The following is a 22116-nucleotide window of genomic DNA, read 5'->3' as shown; positions in this document are numbered from 1 at the left end:
TGGTTCCTAGCTATTTTCTTCCCAGTGGCTATTTTTCCTCCAGGAGAAAAAGCTTGAATATTTGCATACTTTGAGTTTCTCCCAAAAGAACAACGATTCTCCCAGTAGAAAATGAACACCTGAACATGGCCAAGGTTTCTTTTAAACTATTTTATGGTAGAACATCTCCCTACCACCCCACAAAATGGCCGAAAGATTATTGAAGATAATCTACATGCTCAGTCTCTGGGTTTAGTGTTGTCTTAACTACTGTTATAAAAGGTAAGGTAGTCTAAGTCCCTTTTCTGCCAGAAGTCCCAGCACCACACAGAAAAACATAGATCTCCCATCCTAGCTAATTCATACGCCTGAAACTTTTGTTTCAAATTGCCCAGATACCTCCAACCTAGATAATAGAAAAATCTCAACCTTAAGTGTCATGGTTTTGGAAACTGGCATGCAGATAAGGAATTGGACTCCGATTATAACTGTGTGCATAACTGTGTGCCTTCAATGTTACAAAATTAATTTTAACCTAGAAAAAAAACCTCTTCATTTTATGAACTTTCTCTAGTTAAAAAAGAAGAGCATCCACCTTACATAATTTTCACTCATTTTACTTATTTTTAATGTGTTTGGGGCTGTGAAGCCAAAAAGCAAAACCTTTTATAGCTCTGTATTACAATGTTGCCACTCAGAATGTGACATTATCTATTAGCATAAGTATTTACATTCACATCTCGATGCAAATGCACACTGTGGTACAGTCAACAAGTAATTGGACTACTGCAAATATGAGTGGTCTATATTCCTGTGCTTTATTTACATAAGAAAGATTCAGCTGGAAAGGTAACCTGCTTGTATTTGTAGTGGAGTGTGGCTCTATTTAGCTATGAATTTAAAGTACTTAACATTCAACGAGATGTGTTTTTGCATTTAACAACATAATTCTAGGTTTCACAGATACTCTTCATAGTTAAATTTAATGCATCAGATTTGCTAATGCTAACTGCAAACCATCATGCTACTGCACCGTAGCTATCAAATTACTGACTATGAGAGGTTCTAGTCTTTGAAATAATAGAACGTATTCAAACAAGTGCTTTTATATTTCTGGCAGAAAAAAAAATAAGTGATCTCTTTTTAGGGAGAAACATTATACCAAATATTGCTTAGAGAACGCCACCTAAGATGACAGCTCCAGGAGAGTGTTTTGTCACATTAGGTTTCTCATTTACATGTGTTTGTTAGTACAGCTGTCAGACATGCTTATGATTTGCAATGCACAGTTGCCTTGAGGTAATATGAAAACAAGCAGAGGATGGTGAAAATAATTTCCCGAGAGCACTAAGCATTTCAAATCAAAATACTCCTTAATGTTGCAGTTTAAAGAGATACTTGGAGTTGAGGCCAAAGTTTGAAAGTGTTGCTTGCACTTTCGGCAGCTACTAGAAAAAGAAGGCTGTGAAAAAATGTTTCAATGCTGTAATTTTTTTCAAGCGTTTGAATAAAGATTGATGCTTTTGCTACAAAGAACATTTTTTCATGTTTATTCGGTCCAATGCTGTTTTTATTACAAGACTAAGAGTTTAAAAGTTTAGCAGTAATGCTTCAATAAACTGTTTAAATTACCACTTGGTTTGTGTCGAATAGGATATTCCTTTACTATTCAAGCATTGTGGTAAAGCCCTAGTGAGAGTTAAAAATTAAACTTGTTTGTAAGTTTTTTGGTTAGTGTTAACTTAGTCTATTTTCATTGACCAAGATGAAAGGATAAAAGTGATAAGCATTCACAATGTTTATTTTACTACATGAAAAATGTTTGTTTTCAAAATTTATCTTGAACATTATTACACAGAATAATAAAAGTTTAAAATTTTAGAATGTTATTTTTCCTCCATATAAGTCTAAAAATTACCTGGTAATTTAGGAGGAAGTGGTAGAGGAGGAAAAAATGCTGCCAAAAATAAAGACATCCCTAAAAGACTTTTTAATACAAAAATACTTAATTTATTATTAAGTGAGAAGAACAGTTTCTAAACGAAGCTTGACCTGACAGAAAACCTGGCTTCAGCAGTTTTAACAGCCTAACCTAAAACATATTTATTTTTAGGCTTAACCTTTCCCAATTGTTAAGCTGTAGTCTGTATTTAATGTGTTGTTATTCTTTAAATTTGTTTCTTAAATTTTCAAAATGCTGATGGTAAAATATTTCTCCAAATATCTATCCCTCCAAAAATGGTATGTTGATTTTAACTTCAATGAAGATTTATGTTGGTTGGGCCAAGGAAAAAAAAAGTTACAAGTCCTGCTCCTGCAACTACATTAAACCATGGTTTTCTATCACAGAGAAAACACTTGCTTACATTTTTTAAAGAGCAAATAAATGAAAATTCAAGCACTTCAATCCTTCCAGATACAAAAGATGAGATGCATGACAAAATAAAAAAGTGACTGTAAACTTACAATAACCAAAAGAAAACTGTTGTTATGCTTTAACAGAAAGAACTCCTATTGAGCCAGGTATTACTTTGAATATCTTTCTTATCACCAGACAACTGCTACTTATACACTTGTGTTCTATGGGTGAGGGAGAGTAGTAATATTCTGTGACGTGGTCCAGTTTTCCAAAAGTCATCAGAAATTATGGAAGACCATAACATAAATCATTTAACTATGCTCCCAATAAGCTGCTTCCAGAAAACATCTGGGCAGAACTGCATCATGACAGCACAGTGAATGCTTGCACATCACAAGGATAAGAAACTGAAGCCCATTACTGTGGGTTTAGGGACTACAGTATTTTAGATCCACCATCATAATGAATGATATTAATTGCTGAATGTCTTGTGTGGTTAGAATATCACATTTTACTCACTTCATCAAGTTTACAAGGGACATTTAGGTTCTTGTGATTTACCTTGTCTACTACTTGCCTTTTACCATTGTGCTTTATAGAGAGCCAGTACGTGCTCCACAAAGGATCAGCAAAGTGCCAGAACAATTTAAAAAATGTGAAAGGAAGACAAATGAATATGCAGTAAGAAAAAAGGCCTATGGAAAATACTGAACAGGTAGCAGAGAGGAAACACTAGGGTACATTCACAGAATAAACTTTAAAGATTTTTGCCTGTTACAGAAATAACTGCCATTTTCTGGATGAAACTTCTAGAAATGCTTGAGGAAAACAGATGGAGAAGTCTGAGGAAAAAAACCTGCTTATTAAGCAGCCATGGTAAAATTTTCAGAATGAAATTTAAAATTAAAAAAAAAAAATTAATATCCTAAACAATGGGGAGAAATCTCCAATGAGACAGGAGCTTAATGGGCACCTATATACGTACACTGAGGCTGCTCTGACGCACTGTAATTATAGTGCATCGGAGCAGGCTCAATTATCACTAATTACTATGCTCCAGCAGACTCCAGCATCTCGTGTATCAGCGTCCCCACACTGAGAAACAGCAGCGGGGGCGCTTTAACTAAAGCTAGCTCAACAAACTTTAGTTAAAGTGCCCCCACTGCCATTTTTCAGAGCAGGGACACTGATACACGAGACGCTCCAGGCACTCTAATTAGAGCGGCTCTGAGAGCCGCTCTAATTGAAGTACCCCCTGCTCTCCAGACCATGTGTATAAATACCCAATAAGCTAACAAACAGAATTTTTAAATGCTATATTAGCTCCCTAATATGCATACAAGTCTCCAACATTTTTGAGGAAAATGAAAACTAAATGAATGTTCTTCCCAAAAATCATACACACTAAGATTTCTGCCTAACATTACTCAACTTAGATGAAAAGTTCATTTTTAAAAAGAGATTGTTTGATACAGCTTTTAAATATTTACTTAAACATTTTAGAGATACTTACATATCCTTTTGGAATATCTGTGTCCTCGTTATTTCCAGGATCATTCTCTAGATGCTGTTTAATTTTTTCTTCTAATCCTACAGCATCTGCTCCTTGATACTGGTCAATTCGCACTTTGTTTCGGAAAAACAGAAATGTTGGTGTTGCTGATATATTATTGGTTGCAGCTGTTCCCTAAAATAAATGATTTATTAGTATAGCACAATAAAACTAATATCAAATAAAAATCACTAAACTCAAAGACAGTCCCATGCTCAAAGGAGTATCTTTATTAATAGGTAGAAATGTTAGCAATTGTGATTATCTGCAGTTTGGCATGTCTAAAAGGTAGTGCTGGGGTGCCTTAAAACTGAAGGCTTTGGGAGAAAGAGGCTTAAGAAACCTCTAGTTTACCTTGTTCTCAACCCCTTCAAAAGAGGGTATAGCCACATTTGGGTAGCAGATAAATACTGTTGCTGTTACTGTTAATAGCAAATACTGTTGCTATTAAAATTAGGGAAAGAATGGAGCAATCTCATTGGTTGGTTAGGGCACGTAGTGGTAACACTGGTAACACTGGTGCCGAGACATGCACTCACTTCATTAGAAAGTTTGTTTTCCTGATGCAGTCATATCCATTAGGCTTAAAGAGCAAATTTCATTAGTGTTAAACCCAAAGGTTCCTCACTGATCTCCCTCTCCAACCAAGTTATTTTTAACACAGATTTTTTTCTGATTTTGATGATGCTGTTATTTTTAGATTTTAAAGTTACCTGATGAAGAAGAAAAAAGAAAATGTTTTGCTGTATTTAATACTATACCACTAAAACTTCCTTTTTCAAAAATGTATTTCAGATTGTGATTATGAATTTTAAAATTGTATTTTGCTGGGTACAATACATTCCTGAATGCAACTGGTAAGACTTACTTATCTTAAGAAACATTAATTTTAGGCTTTACTTTTTTTTACTTGAAATGCATAAAAATTTAGAATGGTTAACTGGATTTTAGTGACATACTTGTTTAGTACAAATTTTGTTGGTGCATCTTAACAAGGTATCTTGGCAATCCTTTCAAAATTAATGAGTACTATTTACAGACTAGCAAAAAAAAATATGAGTGGTTCTCAACTTTTTTAGAGTCACAACAACTATTTTTAATTTGGCAGCATCCCTGGTTGAGAACCACTGCTGTACTTGCCTCTCTTTCCCTCAGTGATTCTCAAGCTGGGCCCTGCTGCATGCTCCTGCCTGCCTGTATTAGGTTTTTCTGATAAGCCTAAAGCAGGCAGGAGCAGAGGGATAACTAATGAATTTTCTGCCCTGGGCAAAAATCCCCCGTGTTGGTTGGGGGGCAAGAAGAAGGGAGGATGGGGTGTTACATGCCCTGGTTGTCCTCAGCTGCTCCAGCCAGGCAATGTAAAAGGCTGCTCCAGCACAGACTAACCCCCCCTGGCCAAGCAGTACAAAGGGATGCTCCATAGTCTATCCAAAAGGGTAGGGTTGGGTTGGGTTGGGTTGGGCTGGGCTGGACTGGGCTGTATAAAGGACTGTGGCCAGAGCATACACCCTCACCACAACTCTTCCTAGTTTAACCCTACACACTCTTAAAGCAGTTACATGGTATGTCTGCCCATAGCCAAGTTTGTTTAAAGATAGAACTTGACATATTTATGAGCAGAGCTCATGATGTGCAACTGCAACAGCAAGAGAATAGGTTTGACATCCCTTTCAATCTCAGGTTCCTACTCCACACGCTATCCAATTATTCCTGGTTACTGGTTACACTTATTTATTCCAGTCCAGATAAAACATGCTTTCATGAATCAGCACACTTCCAGCCACCTCACCCACCCAATAAAAGTATCTGTGGTCTTTGTATATGTACATTCTTTTTCCTAGAGCAGTGATCATCTTATTCCTTTACAAACCTATTTTCATTCTGTATTTTGTCTGCATTCCTAATACAGCTACATATTTTTCTAGTTATCTATCCTTATTAGTTCTCATAACATGTCATAATTCAGCACCACATGCAAAGTCTGTTAATACTCTTTAGTCATTCCCTTTTACAATGAAAGTAAGACCTGTAGAAAATCAATACCTCTCTTGATTTTCAGCTTCCTGTTATTAATGTTTAACTTTTGGGTTTGGGTTCTTCAGTCAGATCTCAATTTTTGACCCTGTTACTATCCAAGTATATTGAAAATAGGTCAAAGTCATTAACAAGCGTTTTGCCAAACATTTATTTTGGTAAATATTTATGGTTACCAAAATATAAATCCATTTACAGAACTCACTTTGGCTACTCTTTTGCTTTTTGTTTCCATTTATCCTCTAATTTACGGACAATTGTCAGTGTTCGTAATCCTGTACTACTGTTCTCTTGGGTTCTTTTGAACTCTCAACATTTAGTATTTTTGCCTGGACCCCCTCCTCCCTCCCACTCCCACACACGTAATATATTGTTCAGTTCAGTTTTAGGAGTTTCAGCATGGTCAAGACTAAGGCCATTTTCTTTTTTAAATAAATGAAACAAGTTATCCTGTCTTTTGTTAGAAGCTCAGTTTCCTAAGTCTTCTAATATCCTTCACTCATTAAGTTTTCATATGTATTCTAAGACAATGTAGAAGTGAATACAATCTGAACAAGCTGACTTGCCTTTGTTAAGTGATTAGCAGAGATTACACGTCCTAATGCTTTATCTCACAATTCTTAAAATATATATTTGTACATTTCTCACCTGGCATTGGTGCACATCTACCTCCAAAAACGTTGCCTGGGGATATTTGTTACTCAGAGCATTGAAAGCAGGAGCTATCCTTAAACACGGGCCACATCTGTTTCAAAACAAAACAAAAAGTTTATGACTGGAAGTAGCTTCTGAAGTTGGGACCATATTTTGCCCCAAAAGACAAACTGAAGTCAATGAAAGTTGTGTATACTTTGACTGGCTCTCAGACATCCTCTATAGATTACAGAATACCTCTCCCCTGTTGGCAAACATTCAGCAAGTGGATGCATGACTGAGAATGAAACAGTGAAAGACAAGTATGCAAGCTGAGTTGGCACTTCCTAGTTATGTTGTTATTTCACAGTGATAAATGCTTTTATCATTTATGTTTAGTCATGTTTACACTAGCATGTTTAATTAGCCAGGAAGTACAAGGAAGTTCCACCCTTGGAACAAATGGGAGATTGCCACTCTCAAACAGCACTGACTTATAATCACAGCAGAACGATAGGGCCTGGACCATTGGTACCAATCTAGGATTTCAATTAATAGTTTCACAGTTTCAAGGGTAGGAAGGAACCTGAACAGATCATCAAGTCCGACCCCCTGCCCTGGGCAGGAATGAGTGCTGGGATCATAATACCCTAGCCAGATATATATCCAATTCATATACTGGACTTTCACTTTATTTAAATATCTCTTTACAAAAGTATCACCATTTCTGAAATCCTGTGGTCTACAGTAAAAACTTATTCTTCTATGATGGTATTGTCTATACCAGAGCTGTCCAGCTTCTGAGTGGCTGGAGGCTGATGGCTGCAAACCCCACATGTAGCAGTGGGTGACCCTCATTGTGCTGCACTGGCACTCCTGCACCATACAGAGCCCCCCACAAACCCATAGCTGCAGGCTCCTGCAGCCCCACAGACTGCCCACCCCTATGGGTGGAGACAAGAAGCGAGGGGGGGGAGGGCACCTGGAGACTGGCAGCAGCCCTAGGAGAACAATGAGGAGTGGCACCTGGACAGGGTGCTCAGGGGCCACAGTTTAACAGCCATGTTTTACACAACAGATAGTATGCAGCCCATTTTCCTCTTTTTCTCTTGGTCACTGATCCACAGAAGCATAATTGCTGCAGCATGGCATACCTTTTGGTCATTTTTGTAATCCACAACTGGGTAATTGTTGTTGGATATAACCTCTTACCTAGTGTTCATGTGCTTTAAGATTAGACAACACTTTAAGGCAGGGGTGTCAAACATACAGCACATAAGACAGCGCCAGAGTCCTTGTAATTAGTCCTAATTTCCACAACTACCAAAGCTATTTCAAGGCGACCCCAGAACTTATGGAGTTAATGCCAGTTTTCTCCTCCCCCCTGCTTACCGACCAACAAAACTGGGTCTTGCAGTTGTGGGGCTAAACATCACTGCCACACATGGGTGGGTCATATTGGTTGTGGGAAGCCTGGAGATCTGGATTTGGCCCACAAGTTTTACACCCCTGCTTTAAGGGTCGGTTGTAATTAGCTCTTGATACATGCTGCTGAAAGACTTGAAAGTTAATGAGTATCTACCACATTATTAAATGTTTTGCCACGGGGAGGGGGAAACAACAATACTGCTGCAAATAAAAATACTGTCAATAAAAATATGAAATGTATCTATTTTGGTGTCGAATGGATTCATCTCAGTAAAATTTAGACACAGACAAATTAATTTGCTTCTCTAGAAATTAATGAAACGCTGTTCATTATAAGGTCGATTACAACTTAAAACCTTCTGGTGTTTTATATAACCTGTTTACCTGCTTTAGATAAGAGAAAAAAAAGGAGGCCTCTGCGGAGTTTCAACAAGGCATGAGTATCATAACTAAAATGGAGAAAGCTACCAGGTGTCTTTGATCCTTGTTTAGACAGTGCCTAGCAAAATAAAAAGGCTCCTAGCAGGCTGTCGTTAACAGGGTCACAGATTCACATTAGTTTAGGGCTGGAAGGGACATCCCGAGATCAGCGTGTCCAGCCCCCTGCTCTGGGCAGGGAAGACAGCTGGGGTCAAGTAACCCAGCAAGAGGTGTGTGTCCACTGTTGGACAATGCCTAGCAAAGCGAGCTCCCAACAAGTCAGCATGGTAGAGAAGATATCCTTTATTACGCCAACTCCATTGCAAAAAAAAAAATGTATCTGCAAGTTTTGGGGCATGCCAGTGTCCTTCCTCAGGCACGGGAGAAGGCAACGATCGTAAAGTTTCTCCCAGGTAGAAATAAAGTTTCATATTGTACAGGAAAGCTGGAGCGAGACGCAAGTGCTCCTGCTGGAAAAGTAACTCCCAACAAAAAGGTACTTGACCCCAGCAGCCCCGGCGAGCTCAGTGCTGCGAATGCAGATGGGCCCGGAAAAAAAGAAGAGCCCAGACGCCCCATCGCGGGGACGCCAACGCAGCGCTGACTTTCGGCATGGTTGTTAAATTGCTGCGGGAATGCGAAACACTTAGCGCTTTCTTTTATCTATATTCACACCTATAAGTGAAAGTTGTATTGTTGTGATATATTTATACCAATAAGTAAAAGAGCTAAATTGTATTTATCTTTATCTCGACATCGCTAGAAGAAAGAGCTAAGTTATATGTAACCCGACCCCGAAGCCAGCACCTGGGCCCTCCCCTCCCGCGCCGGTGCCGGCCCCGGCCCCGGCCCGGGCAGACCCCGCGCTCACCCGCGCATGGTGAACTTGACCACGGCGAGGCGGGAGCCGGCGGCGCTGAGCTCGGGCTGGAACTCGGTGTCGTTCGCGATCACCTTCACGCCGACCATCCTCCCGGCGCCGCCGCGGGGCCGCGATGTGCACAGTCACGGCGGGAAGGGGCGCGCCCAGCATGCACCGCTGCCGCGCAGGCGCAGCGGGACGCGCCCCCGCGCCGCGGCCTTCCGGGAGGAAGGGCCGGGAGAGCCTCCGCGCCGCCCGGCGCGCGCCCGGGCGGCCATCTTGGCGTAGGGCATGGAGAGCACATCCGTGGCGCCGGCGGCCATTTTGAGTGAGGGAAAGGGGAGCGCATCCTGGCGGTGTTGGCAACCGTCTTGGCTTGGGGCGGAAAAAGGCTCTCAGGGGAGTGTAACGGGATGAGCAGCCATTTTGGTTGGGGCGGAAGAAGGCTAGCGGGATTAGTAGCCATCTTAGTTTGGGGCGGAAGAACTCTTCCAGTGAACTGTAGCGCGATTAGCAGCCATCTTGGGTTGGGGCATAAGAAACTCCCAGTGCAGCCCAGTGGGATTAGCAGCCATCTTTCTTTGGAGCAGAGAAGTCTTCCAGTGAAGCCCTAAACAGATTAGCAGCCATCTTGCCTTGGGGCAGAAGAAACTCCCAGCGCAATCCAGTGGGATTAGCAGCCATCCTGGTTTGGGGCAGATGAAAACTCCCAGCTGTGGAGGCCTAGTGGGATTAGCAGACGTTTTGAGGTGTGGGGCTGGGGTCTGCCTTCCCTGTGCGTCTCCAGCCAGGGGAGCCGCTCCTGCGGCTCCAGGGGCTGGAGAGGGACAAGCAGGGACTCACTTGCAGGCCTGCGACCCCCGCAAACCAAGGCCACAAGTTTCGTGTGCCCCCCCCCGGATGGGGATTAACCAGGCCTGGAGCCACCAGATCTGTTAAAGCCAAATCTCAGCACTCAACTCGTCTCGTCCACGCGCCCAGAAGCAGTTCGTAAAGGGTTGGATGCATATTTTCTAAAACATGGTTAAATGTCTCGGCAGAAGGTCTGACCCCTTCGAATATCTGCAGGGCGGTTACAGAGAGCGGAGAGGGGCAGGCCGCTGTGGCTGCAGAGGGCAGGACTAGGAGCAATGGCCTCAAGATGCAGCGGGGGAAGTTGAGGTTGGAGATTAGGAGGAACTTCCTGACTCTGAGGGTGGTCAAGCATGTAACAGGCCACCCAGAGAAATTGTGTTATCGCCATCCTTGGAAGATTTCAAGAGCAGGTTAGACAGACAGACACTTGGCTGCGATGGTTTAGTCAAGGATAAACCTGCCTTGACCAGAGGGCTCAAAATGACTTTATGAGGTCCCTTCCGGCCCTACTTTCCTATGCTCCTAGGGCATCAGGAAAGGGAAGAAACCTGCAGCCCAGCACCCTCTATACCTCCAGGTACATACACATTGGAGTCCAGAGGTGACTGCCATGTATCCTCGGTGTGTGAACACTCTCCGAGCTCAGGTACCAGCATTAATCCAGCTTCAACAGAGCAACACTCAGCACAGATGAATTTGCCCCATTTCTTGGCTGCCAGTGCTTAACTACCCCAGAAACAATAAGCCACAGAGTAATGGAGAAGTGGTATCATCTTGGAAGAGAAGATCTGTTCTGTAGCTGTTGCTGGTTTAAGACTAAAGACATTCATTCATGCTGGGGCTTTCCTGCTTCACTGCATTGTTCCTTTCCATAGTTTAAAAACCTCCTTAGATTTTCAGGTTATCTGAGTAACAGGTTTGCTTTCAGTGACATAAACTGAAGGGTGTTAGAAGGACTTGTGTTTGATTTTGCCTTGATGTGTATCAATTAAGGTAGCTCAGGCTCAAAGACTGAACAAACTGCAAATGTGGAGACTTAATGGTAAAGCAAAAATGGTGAGTCAGTAATGTAATAAAACATCTGACATGGTCAGAAGAGGTTAGTTCCTGTAATTAGAACTAATCATTAAAAGCTATTTGACCCATGCTGTGTTTACCTATGTCTGACTTGCTTTGTCAAAAAAATCTTTTTTATAAGAAAAATAGCTTTTCAACATGATACCTTTTAGTGGCTTCCTTTTATTAGCTAGGATGGTGGAGGAAGATAATTATATCGTGCAATGAAAACAGTTACAGTGGCTTGTGTAAATGGCACATCAATGATTATTATATATTTCCTGTTCACCCATAGTGGCATAGTAAAGTAGTACATCATCTTCTAGGAACCTATCCTACTGTTCCTGGCACTTTTAACTGTAGTATCTTGTGCAAAAGCAGAAAGCAGAGTGATAGGATCCAGTAAGACTGGTGTTGGCAGGTTTGCTTTTAACATACCAGCAAGTTCACCTGCACCTCTTTTCATATGCTACTAAAGGTGCTACGTCTCATCCTTAGGGGCTAGTCAGGATGCTAAACCACTTAATTAATCCCAAGGGTCTCCAAAAGAAACAAGCATCAAGCCCAGAAGAGGATTATCATTCTACTGACAGCATTGGATAAAGTAGGTTGTTGCCTACAAAAACTCATGTTTGTCTGGGCTATCTACTCCCTAAGGCAGTGGTTCTCAACTTCTTTAGCCTCAAGATACCTCTCTAGTCTCCCAACTTTCACTTATTTTTTTGACTACAGAAAAAAAAATAGAACAATTCATCTGTTGCAAAGAATTCAGAAAGACGACAGGTCAGAATGTTTTGACACCGTGGATTTCTTTGAGTTTAATTTCTGACTCATGTTTGCACACTTAAGTGCTAGCTGTGTGGCACCAGCACCCTTGAAAGGATCTCCAGGCACCCCAGGGTTCTGTAGCACCCTGGTTGAGAATCACTGCTGTGAGATGCCAGCCACCCTACCTTCTGCCTGACTTTGGACTAACACAGTTAACCACCTCTCTGCTGATGCAGGGTGCCATGCCCAGCAAAGTGAAATGGACTGCCCTTTATGCAGTCCCACCCCTCAGTACTGACTGGCAGAAAGGCCTTGGTGGATGGAAGGAGTGAGGCCACCCTCTTGTCTGTTGCCCTTCATGCCACCCCGCCAGCTGACACTTTCCCAAATATTTTTGGCACAGCTCAAAAAAAAGAAAAGACAAAAGGTTCCTACACTGCAGACTTTAAAAAAATATAGAAGAACTTCTACAAAAAATTAAAGCAAGAAAAGTTATCTACATCTCTTGTGTTGTCATGCCATATGATCTTGACCAGCATTATCTCTAGAGTGATTTTTTCCTAGGCCAACTGGAAAATCTCAACATTTCCAGCTGAAAGTAATTCGCATGCAAATAGCTTGTTGTTCCAGACAAGCGTCTGTTCTCTTTGGATGTCAGGATGTCCAGGCTTATTTGCCAAGAGTCAGACAGCTGTATATAATTTGCATATATATATTTCTGCATGACATTTATCACCCAAAATAGATCCACACAGCACAGAATTTGTACTTTTATCTTCCATAGTAGATGCATAGAAATTGCTTGTTAATTCACCAGCAATAAAAACTTAAGAGTTGATCAAGTTGGTCTTTACCCAGCAGTTATAGGGAACTGGTGGTTGGGAATACATTTAGTCCATGTTTGGGTGGCATGCTATGTGCCAGTGTATATCCTAAAGCAAATCATGAACCAGTTTCCTTAATTTAATTGCTTTTGGCCAACATAAAATGCTGCCTCTAGTTTCAAGTGCAGAAGTTATTTTTCACTTTCTGTCCCAAACAGTTGTGAGGTGTTGCTGAGCACAGTTAAACAGATAAGGAAAAAAAAAAAAATTTCACTGTAACTCCATTAACATTGATCAAATAGCATCACTGAAGAATTTGGCTTGTTGTTTTTGCACTATAACACTGTTACAGCTACAACAGGAAAAACAAAAATTATATATTGAGTGCAAAATTCCCACATTAAATGAATGGCATTCAGATTTCAAAGTGAAGGACTTAAAAGATAGGAAATGCCAGAAATAAAGTTGATAACACAACTGACTCCTCAGGAAATTTGGCTCAGTTGATACATAGAACAGACAGCACTCGGGAAACAAAAAAGGCACATGAGTTAATGAAGCTGTCGCCTGCAAGACCGCTGCCTCATTTGCTGTAGAAGTTGGAAGGCGCGTACAAAATGATGCTGAAGCCAGCACAAAGAGTAAAGGTAAAGTTGTGGCTAAGACTGCTATATAGAAACCCTCAAAATGGTCCTCGGCCTTGTCAGTCTTCCTCTATGGTGGGGGATAAGCGATATAAATCAGTGGCTTTCAACTGATGGTCCACAGCACCAGACAGAATCGTGCCAAGACTTTGCTGCTCCACAGAACGGCTACAAAGAGCCATTTAGCCCATTGATCATGGCCATGATATCACTTCCCTTGCAGGAGGTCACATGTGTGGAGCTCCCCCTGGTTGTGCTGCTCTACACTGACATTAAACACAAAGGAGATTAGACAAGCACTGGCTGGGGTTACGTAGCCTGTGCTCTTTCCTGCCTGGAGCAGGGGGTTGGACTCAATGACCTACTGAGGTCCCTTCCGACCCTAGAAGTCTATGAATGCCGTACTGAGGCAGCTCCTCCGCGCTACTTCCAGATGCAATCTGAACGCCCTCTGCCTGGTTAAAGGTGAGCCGCAGGATTAAAGAGGCTAACATACTTTAAACCAAACATTTTGCAGGTACCCACCAATCATTCATTCCTCCTTTCTCAGGCATCACGTTTAACACTTGAAACACCTGATTCTTTTCAGAAGACTGCAACCAAAATGTCTCAGGGCCTCCCAACAGCTTAACACGATTGGGGTTCGATTGACCCCAAACAATGGCTTCTGCCGGCTCCAACGTAACCTGACAAATCACATTGAAACGTGGAGGGGCAGGACAAGTGAAGTGAAACACCAGGAAACGAAATCACAAAACTGTTTCCCGAAGAGCCAATCCTTTGACGATTGCTGCCCAACATTTGACATGGTCTTTTCATGAGCGGGGCATTGCCCTTACACAATACCCTGCATCGTAGATACTGGTGTATAAAAGCAGGGCCAGCCCCAGCCGTCTACCTGAGCAGGGGGCTAGACTGAACCAGAGACCAGCTTCCTTCCCCATCACACTTCCTACAACTACTGCCTCCCAGCCGGCTCTCCCTCTGCCCCCGCCCTGGATGCCTTTTAACCTATCAGGGGCGGAGGGAGGCCCTGCAAGCCCCGCCCCGCCCCTTCCCAGCCGGGGCAGTGCGCTTCCGCCTCCCCGGTCTCCCTGGTTACCATCATCCTCCCGCCTGCCGTCAGTCGCGCCGGTTTTGCGACACTCGCTGTGGGAGTCGCGGCCGCTGGCCGGTCAGCTCCTTCGCTGCGGCGGCTCCGGGTCCCGCTCCGCGGTGAGTGAGCCTGCTGCCCCGTGGGCTTGAAAGCAGCCCCGTGGCGGTGGGGGTGGGCGCCAGGCCCTTGTCAGCCCTCCCGGGCCCGCGCGTGCGGGGCCCCGGCTTTGCCCGCCCCTGCAGGCGGCCTGGGCTGGGGGGAAGGGGCTGCACCGCGGTGTGCAAGGAGAGGCATCTCTGGGCCCTGCTGGCTGCCCCGCTCTCGGTTTGAAGCCCCCCTCGGAGGCAGCAGGTGTCGGCTGTCCCTGGGACCAAAAGCCGAAGGATCCTGGAGGGGCTGCTGCGCTCAGCGTGGGGTTTGGGGCCAGGAAGGGGTGGTCAGATGGGTACGGATGCCGTCGCCTTCCTCTGTCGCAGGGGGACGTGGCCCTCGACCGGGGTCTCTGAGCCGGCGTTTCGTGGAAGCGGGACTTCTTTGGAGCAGGTGGCGGCTGCAGTTCCTCGGGAGGGGTTTTGGGACACGAGGTACCGCAGTGTTACGGGTAGAAATTATTTTAATCTCTTAAGGAAGCCGAGCGCCTCTTCTCCGTAGGCTGCCAGCCCTGCAGGGGGATCGTGACTGTGACACTGGTCGGGGTTGGGCTGGCGTCTAGGCACTTGGCAGATCGTGATGCTCCAACATCCTTTTCAGGGTGCCACCGGGCAGGTGTATAACATCAGCGCCATTAGACGTGCAAATGCCCACACATGGTTTGCAAGAGCAACCCTCCGAGGGCCACCCTAGTGTCAGCAGCATCCCAACCTGTTGTGTCTCCTTAGTTTTCTGCAACAGAAACCTTAGTTGTTTTTTTGCTGTACTCAAAAAAATAAAATCAAAAAATGGTAAAAGCAAAGAGCTGACATTTTCCGAGGGAGGCCTCTTGCCTAAGAGAAGATTGAGTACCCACGCTAGAGATCCAGATCATGCCAATGTGATGTCACTTTTTGCTCATCTGAAGGAAAGACGCTGTGATTTGGTAGGACAGAAGAATTAGTAACTCTTGGACATGACTTCATACTAGCCGGGAAATTATTTCTCTTCCTTTTGACTTCAGGATTTCATAATTGACGTTTCCCAGTTACTTACTTATTTGATTTATATGCCATCTTCCCCCCAAAAGGCTCAGGGTGGCTTATAGTGAAAAACCAGACAACTCGTACATAAAATGTTATGTAAACCTTTGGTGTTATTAAAGTCAGTGTGTCTAACCACGCAGCAAAACCCTGCATAGGTACAAGTGTTTGGCTCATTTGGTTCTTCATTGCAGCTTTAAAGCTATTTGTATCTTTTAGAAATTGTTCCTAGTGCGAGGAATTTCCACTGTGTTAGGACAGAAAGCCTGGTAACATGAGTGAGAAGGTGATGGTTGAGGATACTTTTTATAGACTTGGGAACTGATCTTTCTCACTCATACACACTTAACATGATGCAGGTAGAAAAGCTCACTGAAGACTGTAGGACTCCTCATGCTTTGCTACATCAGTGGAGGCTGTATCTAGGATAGGCACTTAATGAATTCAGTAAACTGATTGGAATAACACCTTCTGTTTGGTGATAATTGTGATAGCTTTAGATATCCCTCAGGAACAGAAGGATATTCCCCTTCATTTTCCTTCAGCTGTCGAAAGCAAAGTGGTAATTGTCATCTTCATATTGTTTGCAGTCTACCATGTATAACATTCAGTTAGCGACAGAGGACAAAGTGGTGTAGCAGCTCTTGCTCTGTTAAAGGGAAGTTCGCTAAGAAACTGACAGCTTTGGAAATAACCCCATTAAGGGAACTTCTGTGAGTTTTATAAGGAAAGTCTTCATCATCATATGGTCTTTTTTGTTTTATGTAATTCTTTCTTGAGTAATAGATTATTTTAGCAAAGAGGCCTAAATTTGGACTATTTTATCACTCTTGAATACTTTTTGTTCTTCAGTGGTTATGATAGCCTGAATGAGGAAGGTAGAAGTTTTTTCGGGTTTTTTTTAATGTTTCATCAAAGTGCTTCCTTAAAATGTTTTTGTATTACAGAATTGAGAGGTTTTTCAAACCTGTATAAAATCAATCCTAAAAATGTTTAATAAAATGAGAGAGGTTGGAAATAATCGTCTCTTTATAAATGGCAAATGCTGAGTTTTTCAGCATGTTTAAAAATACATCTGTGTGTGTGCTATGCATCTGTGTTGAATTGGTCTTTCATACTTCCTATAATTTTATCTTTAAGTTAAAAGTTTTCTGTCTCAGCTGGTACTTTATTTTTATGAATATTCTTCATGTCAGTAAGGTTTTTTTTTCCTAGGAGATCTGCCTATTTATGATTATTTATTTATTCATTTATTTGTGATGAATCAGAATTGCCAAACCTTTCCAAGAGTATTTTTCATTTACATTCTAGTAGCACATGAGGGCTAAATCAAGGATGAGGGTCACCATGGTGCCAGGTACAGTACAAACAAAGAGAACAGTCCAAATTGTAGGTCGCTTAAATATAAATTTAAGATGCAACAGGTAGAAGACACAGGCAGATGAATTAGGATGAGATTGAAAAATTAAAACGACAAGGTGACAATAAAGTAAATGAACGTTGTGCATACAGTATTAATTTCTGTTCATCAGTTGCCTAAGATAAGTTTGCAGCTATTTTGCACAGATTCTTATTAAAAAAAATTAAAACCTCATACTGCATATATGTAATCACACTGAACCTATTCCTTATATGCCATACATAAAACTAAGTACCTGCAAGTCTTTAAGAATGGAAGCTTAGGTTGAAGGCAAGTGGAATGAAATGATCTCTTTAGTATGAGGTAACTAAATTTTTCATGTGCTCATTAATATGTTTTATTCACATTCTTTGGATCTTTCAGACTATTTTTTTTATAATGCTTAGAAAATTAATGAATTCGTGCAACTCTTACCTTATACTGTACTCATTGCTGTATATAGAGTACTTGATTTCATGGGTGACTGATGCCTCCCGAGTCTGGGGGGGCACACATAGGCACTGCCGCCAGCATCGGCGGCAGGGCTGGAGCTGGTGAGCTCCTGTAGGCGGCGGTGGGGCCAGAGCTGGCCTGCTCCTGCAGGTGGCACTGTTGACGGGGCTGGAGCTGGTGAACTCCCTCAGGGCCGAAGCTGGTGAGCTCCTGCAGGCGCCCATGTTGGCCCTGTTAGAGTGGGGGGGGCACGTGCCATCCCATCTACGGTACTCCAGCCTAGCCAGTCATTCCCCGGTCTGTACTTGTCATGCAATTATTCTGTCCCAAGTGCTCAACTTTGCATATGTCCCTGATGAATCTCATCTGATTGATTGCTGACTGTTTCTCCAGTCTAAATTAATCTGGATCCTAGCTCTGCCCTATGGACTGTCTGCAGTTCCAACTTGGTGTCATCTGCAAATTTTCTAATTGTGCACTTGATCCCATCATCCAAATCATTAATGCAGATGATAAGCAATACCGGACCCAGGACAGACCCCTGGGGAACCCCATTTGATACTTCCTCCCAACTAGAAATGGCGCCATTGATGACTACTTGCTGAGTATGATGATCCAGCCAGTTATGTATCCACCTTACAGTACTTTAATCCAGTCTCTATTTCCATAGCTTATTAATGAAAATGCTGTGGGAGACCATGTCAAAAGTCTGTACCTACATTTCAGGTGTCACATCCCCACTCCCATCCACAGAACCTTGTCACTTTATAGAAGGAAATCAGGTTGGTGAGGCTTGACTTGGTCTTGGTGAATCCATGCCGACTGTTCCTGATCACATTGTTCTTCTCTGGGTGTTTCACAGTGGATTCCTTGAGCACCTGTTCCATGATCTTTCCAGGTATAGGGGTCAGGATGACTACTATAGTTTCATAGTTGGTAGGGTCGGAAGGGACTTGAACAGATCATCTAGTCCGACCCCCTGCCATGGCAGGAAAGAGTACTGGGGTCAAACGACCCCAGCCAGATGTCCTTTTTTTAAAGACCCCCCAGGATAGGAGCCAGCACCACTTCTTTTGGAAGTTGGTTCCAGGTCCTAACCGCCCTGACAGTGAAATAGCACATCCTCATGTCTAGCCTAAAACTACCCTCCACTAGCTTGTGTCCGTTGTTTCTTGCAACTAATATGTAGTTTCCAAGATCCTTCTCCTTTCCTTTCTTAAAGAAGGACACTATATTTATCCTTTTTCAGGTATCTGGAACGTAACCCTACTTCTACGAGTCATGAAAGAGGATAGCTGATGGCTGAAATTACCTTAGTCAATTCCTTCAGTACCTTCCTTCAGCACATCTCATCCAGCCCTGCTGACTTGAAAACATGTAGCTTCTCTAAGTAATTCCTAACCTGTTCTGCCATTATTCTAGTCTAGGCTGTTTTGTCTCCTGCCCCAGCTTTGCTGTCAACTACACTCATCAATTGTATCTGGGCATGTATGTGTATGTGGGTGACAGTCTCATTAAAACATGCTAGTCTACATATCTATTTGCTAGGCCTGCCTGCTGACTTCCAGTGTGTAAGTAGTGACCTCTGGTGCCAGCACAATAAAGCAAAATTAAAAAGTGAATTTGTCAATGTTGGAATTAATTATGTTCTTAGAATTGGGGCTTGCTCTACCTGTTACTCCTTAAAGTTGCCTTTCTAGAAAAGTTGCATCAAAAGAGCATGAATTTTTCATGCTTTTGCAGTTCATATTGAATATACCTGTTTTTAAGTACAACCTAAAGTAGTATTCAGACAGTTTAAATATTCTTTGCAATTCAGTACATTGAAGTGAGGGGAAAAATACAATTGTATAGTTGTCATCCTCTGGTCTGGTAGGATGTTCTACCCTTACCAGATGTCCACCCACATCATAGTAAGAGTTAATGGTGTCAGGATTAAAGGACTCTCCTGAAAATCTTTTTGTAAATTTTGTATAATGCAGAATATACACTCTAGAGCTGTACTTGCTGTAAGGATTCTATGCTCCTGCTTTTTCAATGTCTTTGTTTAATTGCAATGGTAGATTCGAAAACCACAAACACCAATTTACTGCTTTTCTTGCCTTTAAGTTATATACTCCTGATTGCAAATCCATTCTTATAATGACTTTACTGACTGTGTGTTGAACCAAGTAGCATTGTTAAAAAGCATTATCTAGTGGTTACAGCACAGGTCTTGGAGTTAGGTCACCTGGTTTTTATATCTAATTGCCACACATTTCTTTGTAACTTTGTGCAAATTACTTAATCCCATGTACTTTACCTTTGCTAGCCTTCAGGGAATGATAGCTGTGTACCCCGATAGAACATTGGACCTAAATGCCTAGTGTGTAGAGTTCTTTGAATGGACAGCATACTTCAAATGGAAAACATATCAAATGGAAAATATTTTACAATAAATGTGTGATCATCCTCACTGAGGTGCTGTTAGGAACTCTGTAGTAAGGCTTAATTAACATCTGCAAATCTCACTGAAATTTTCATCCAAAATGCTCTATAATTGAAAAATTTAATAAATAAGTATTTTTTACCTTAAAACGCCATACTTCAGTTAGATATGTGCTGATGTCATGGATTACAATCCTCTCTGTATTGGTGTGGAACCTTGTACAAACCATTTGATTTAAATTTTGTGCAAAGGAAAATGATATCAAAGCTTTTAAATAGAAAAGGATTAAACTCACAGGCACTGTAATGATTATTTCTAGCCCTTCTGGCTTATTTTGCGATAACATATGGCAGTTGCATGTTTCAAAAATAAAAAGAAAAGATTGTCAAGTAGATTTATAATGGTTCACTTTGTAGCTGCTGTAGTTGATTTAGAAAAAATCAGTGCTGATCCCAAGCATCATTTTGTAAGTGTGTGCGCTTATAAAAACAGGGCTAAAGATAGCTTCTAATCTTGGATTCTAGAGCACAGATTTTCATGTTTGTTAGTGACTGATTGCTTTCTTTTAGTGGCATGGTGTTTATCAGGGATGGATCCAGAATGTATATGTTAACATGAACACCCCCTTTGATTGCATAGCTCGGTGGTATGTAACTTTTTGAACTCTCAGACGGGTGGACTGCCCCTGTGCCATTTGTGGGCTCATCTGCAAGCTTTGTACTGCCTGGATCCTGCCCTGCCTATTGTACCTGTATTGCTGCTCTGACTCTGTGTAGGGCCATACTATCTGAGCCAGGGGGCTCTCCATGGGTCCAGAAATTCAGCAGCAAGGAAGCAACAATCCTTAATCTGAGGCCAGCTGCTGTAAGGAGGACTTTTTTGTGTGAAGGTATTATTTGCAAAAACCTTATAGATATTTACATTATTGCTTTGATTTTATTATTAATTTGAAGTCTGCAATACCTTGCAACATTCCTATGAAAGCCTCTTCAAGGGACATGAGACTGTTTGGGTTGTCTTGGGTTGCTGAGTCAAGTTGGTGGATAATTCAAGCCACTAAACTATATAAATACTAATACATTTATCGAGATCCATCTTAAAACTAGTTAAGGGGTGTGTGCGTGCGTGCGCGCGCGTGTGCTTACTATTGGAAAGCTGTTCCAGAATCTGAGGCCTTTGGCTGGAAATCTTCTAATTTCCATGAATACATTTTATTCATGATCAGTTTATATCCTTTCAATCCCCCTTCCCCTCCCTTCAACCCACCTATAATGGATAAAGTAGATTCATTTGAAATAATTTACCAGAATATTGCATTTAATCCTGTAAACCTTAATCCTTGTTTAATTTTTAACATTAAATAAATGTTGTTTAATTTTTTTCCCTCCGTTGTAGAATGTGTACTAAAAATGTTCTAAAAACCAGTGAATTTACTTAATAAAATCACATGACACTTTTGGACACTTTGTAATTTAAAGTATCATTTTTCACTCAATGTGTGCTTCTAATAACTATTTTTGTGCATGTTGGTGTGTAGGAGGGATACTCTTGAAGTCTTCTTTAGTATAGAAAACAGAAGTGAAACATCTGTTAAGTATGTATGCTGATAGAGAACTTCCATGTGGAGTCAGCATCCGGATTATTTAGAGGATTTTCTCTACCTTTCTCAAAAAGTGAATGCTGAAAAGGATATTCAACACCAATTAAAATCTGCCAGTGCTGCCTTTGGACAGCTGTCTAGTCATGTCTTAAATGATCACGACCTCAGGACCCAAACTTTTCATTTATCAGGTTATTGTCCCTATTTTGTATTGATATAAAATGTGAACAACATACCAGAAACATCTGAAAGCCTTGGAACATTACCATTGATGACATCTCTGGAAAATCCTCCACGTCAATTGGAAGGACAGAAGAACAAATGCCAGCATTCTGGCTCAGGCAAACACCACCAGCATTGAAGCCATGTCTATATGGTACCAGCTCCTTTTGACAGGACACGTCATAATGATGTTTGACAACGAGCTTCTAAAATGGGTCCTATATTCCTAACTGACTGATGGTCACCACTCTAGAGGTGGGGGAAAAAGAAGAGATTCAAGGGCATCTTGAAGGCCAGTCTGACGAAATGCGATATTAACATCAGTACTTGGG

The 22116-nt window shown here is 41.9% G+C and overlaps 2 protein-coding genes across 3 annotated transcripts in view; one reads left to right on the top strand and one right to left on the bottom strand.

Moving 5' to 3' along the window:
• Positions 1-9446, bottom strand: part of TXNL1 (thioredoxin like 1) — a 28759-nt gene extending 19313 nt beyond the window's left edge. The window contains exons 1-3 of the mRNA XM_006272608.4: positions 9277-9446; positions 6573-6669; positions 3852-4025 (exon numbers count right to left, since the gene is read on the bottom strand). Of these exons, the coding sequence (XP_006272670.1) occupies positions 3852-4025; positions 6573-6669; positions 9277-9374 (369 nt within the window). The 5' untranslated portion in view covers positions 9375-9446. The remainder of the gene's footprint in view (positions 1-3851; positions 4026-6572; positions 6670-9276) is intronic.
• Positions 9447-14525: 5079 nt separating this feature from the next.
• Positions 14526-22116, top strand: part of WDR7 (WD repeat domain 7) — a 320960-nt gene continuing 313369 nt past the window's right edge. For both annotated transcript variants that reach the window (XM_019496018.2, XM_006272610.4), the window contains exon 1: positions 14526-14629. The gene's annotated coding sequence lies outside the window, so the exon portion shown is untranslated. The remainder of the gene's footprint in view (positions 14630-22116) is intronic.

Source organism: Alligator mississippiensis, chromosome 3, assembly GCF_030867095.1.
Source record: "Alligator mississippiensis isolate rAllMis1 chromosome 3, rAllMis1, whole genome shotgun sequence".
NCBI lineage: Eukaryota > Metazoa > Chordata > Crocodylia > Alligatoridae > Alligator > Alligator mississippiensis.
The sequence above is the reverse complement of the archived record's forward strand: the minus strand, read 5'-3'. Positions and strand labels throughout refer to the sequence as shown.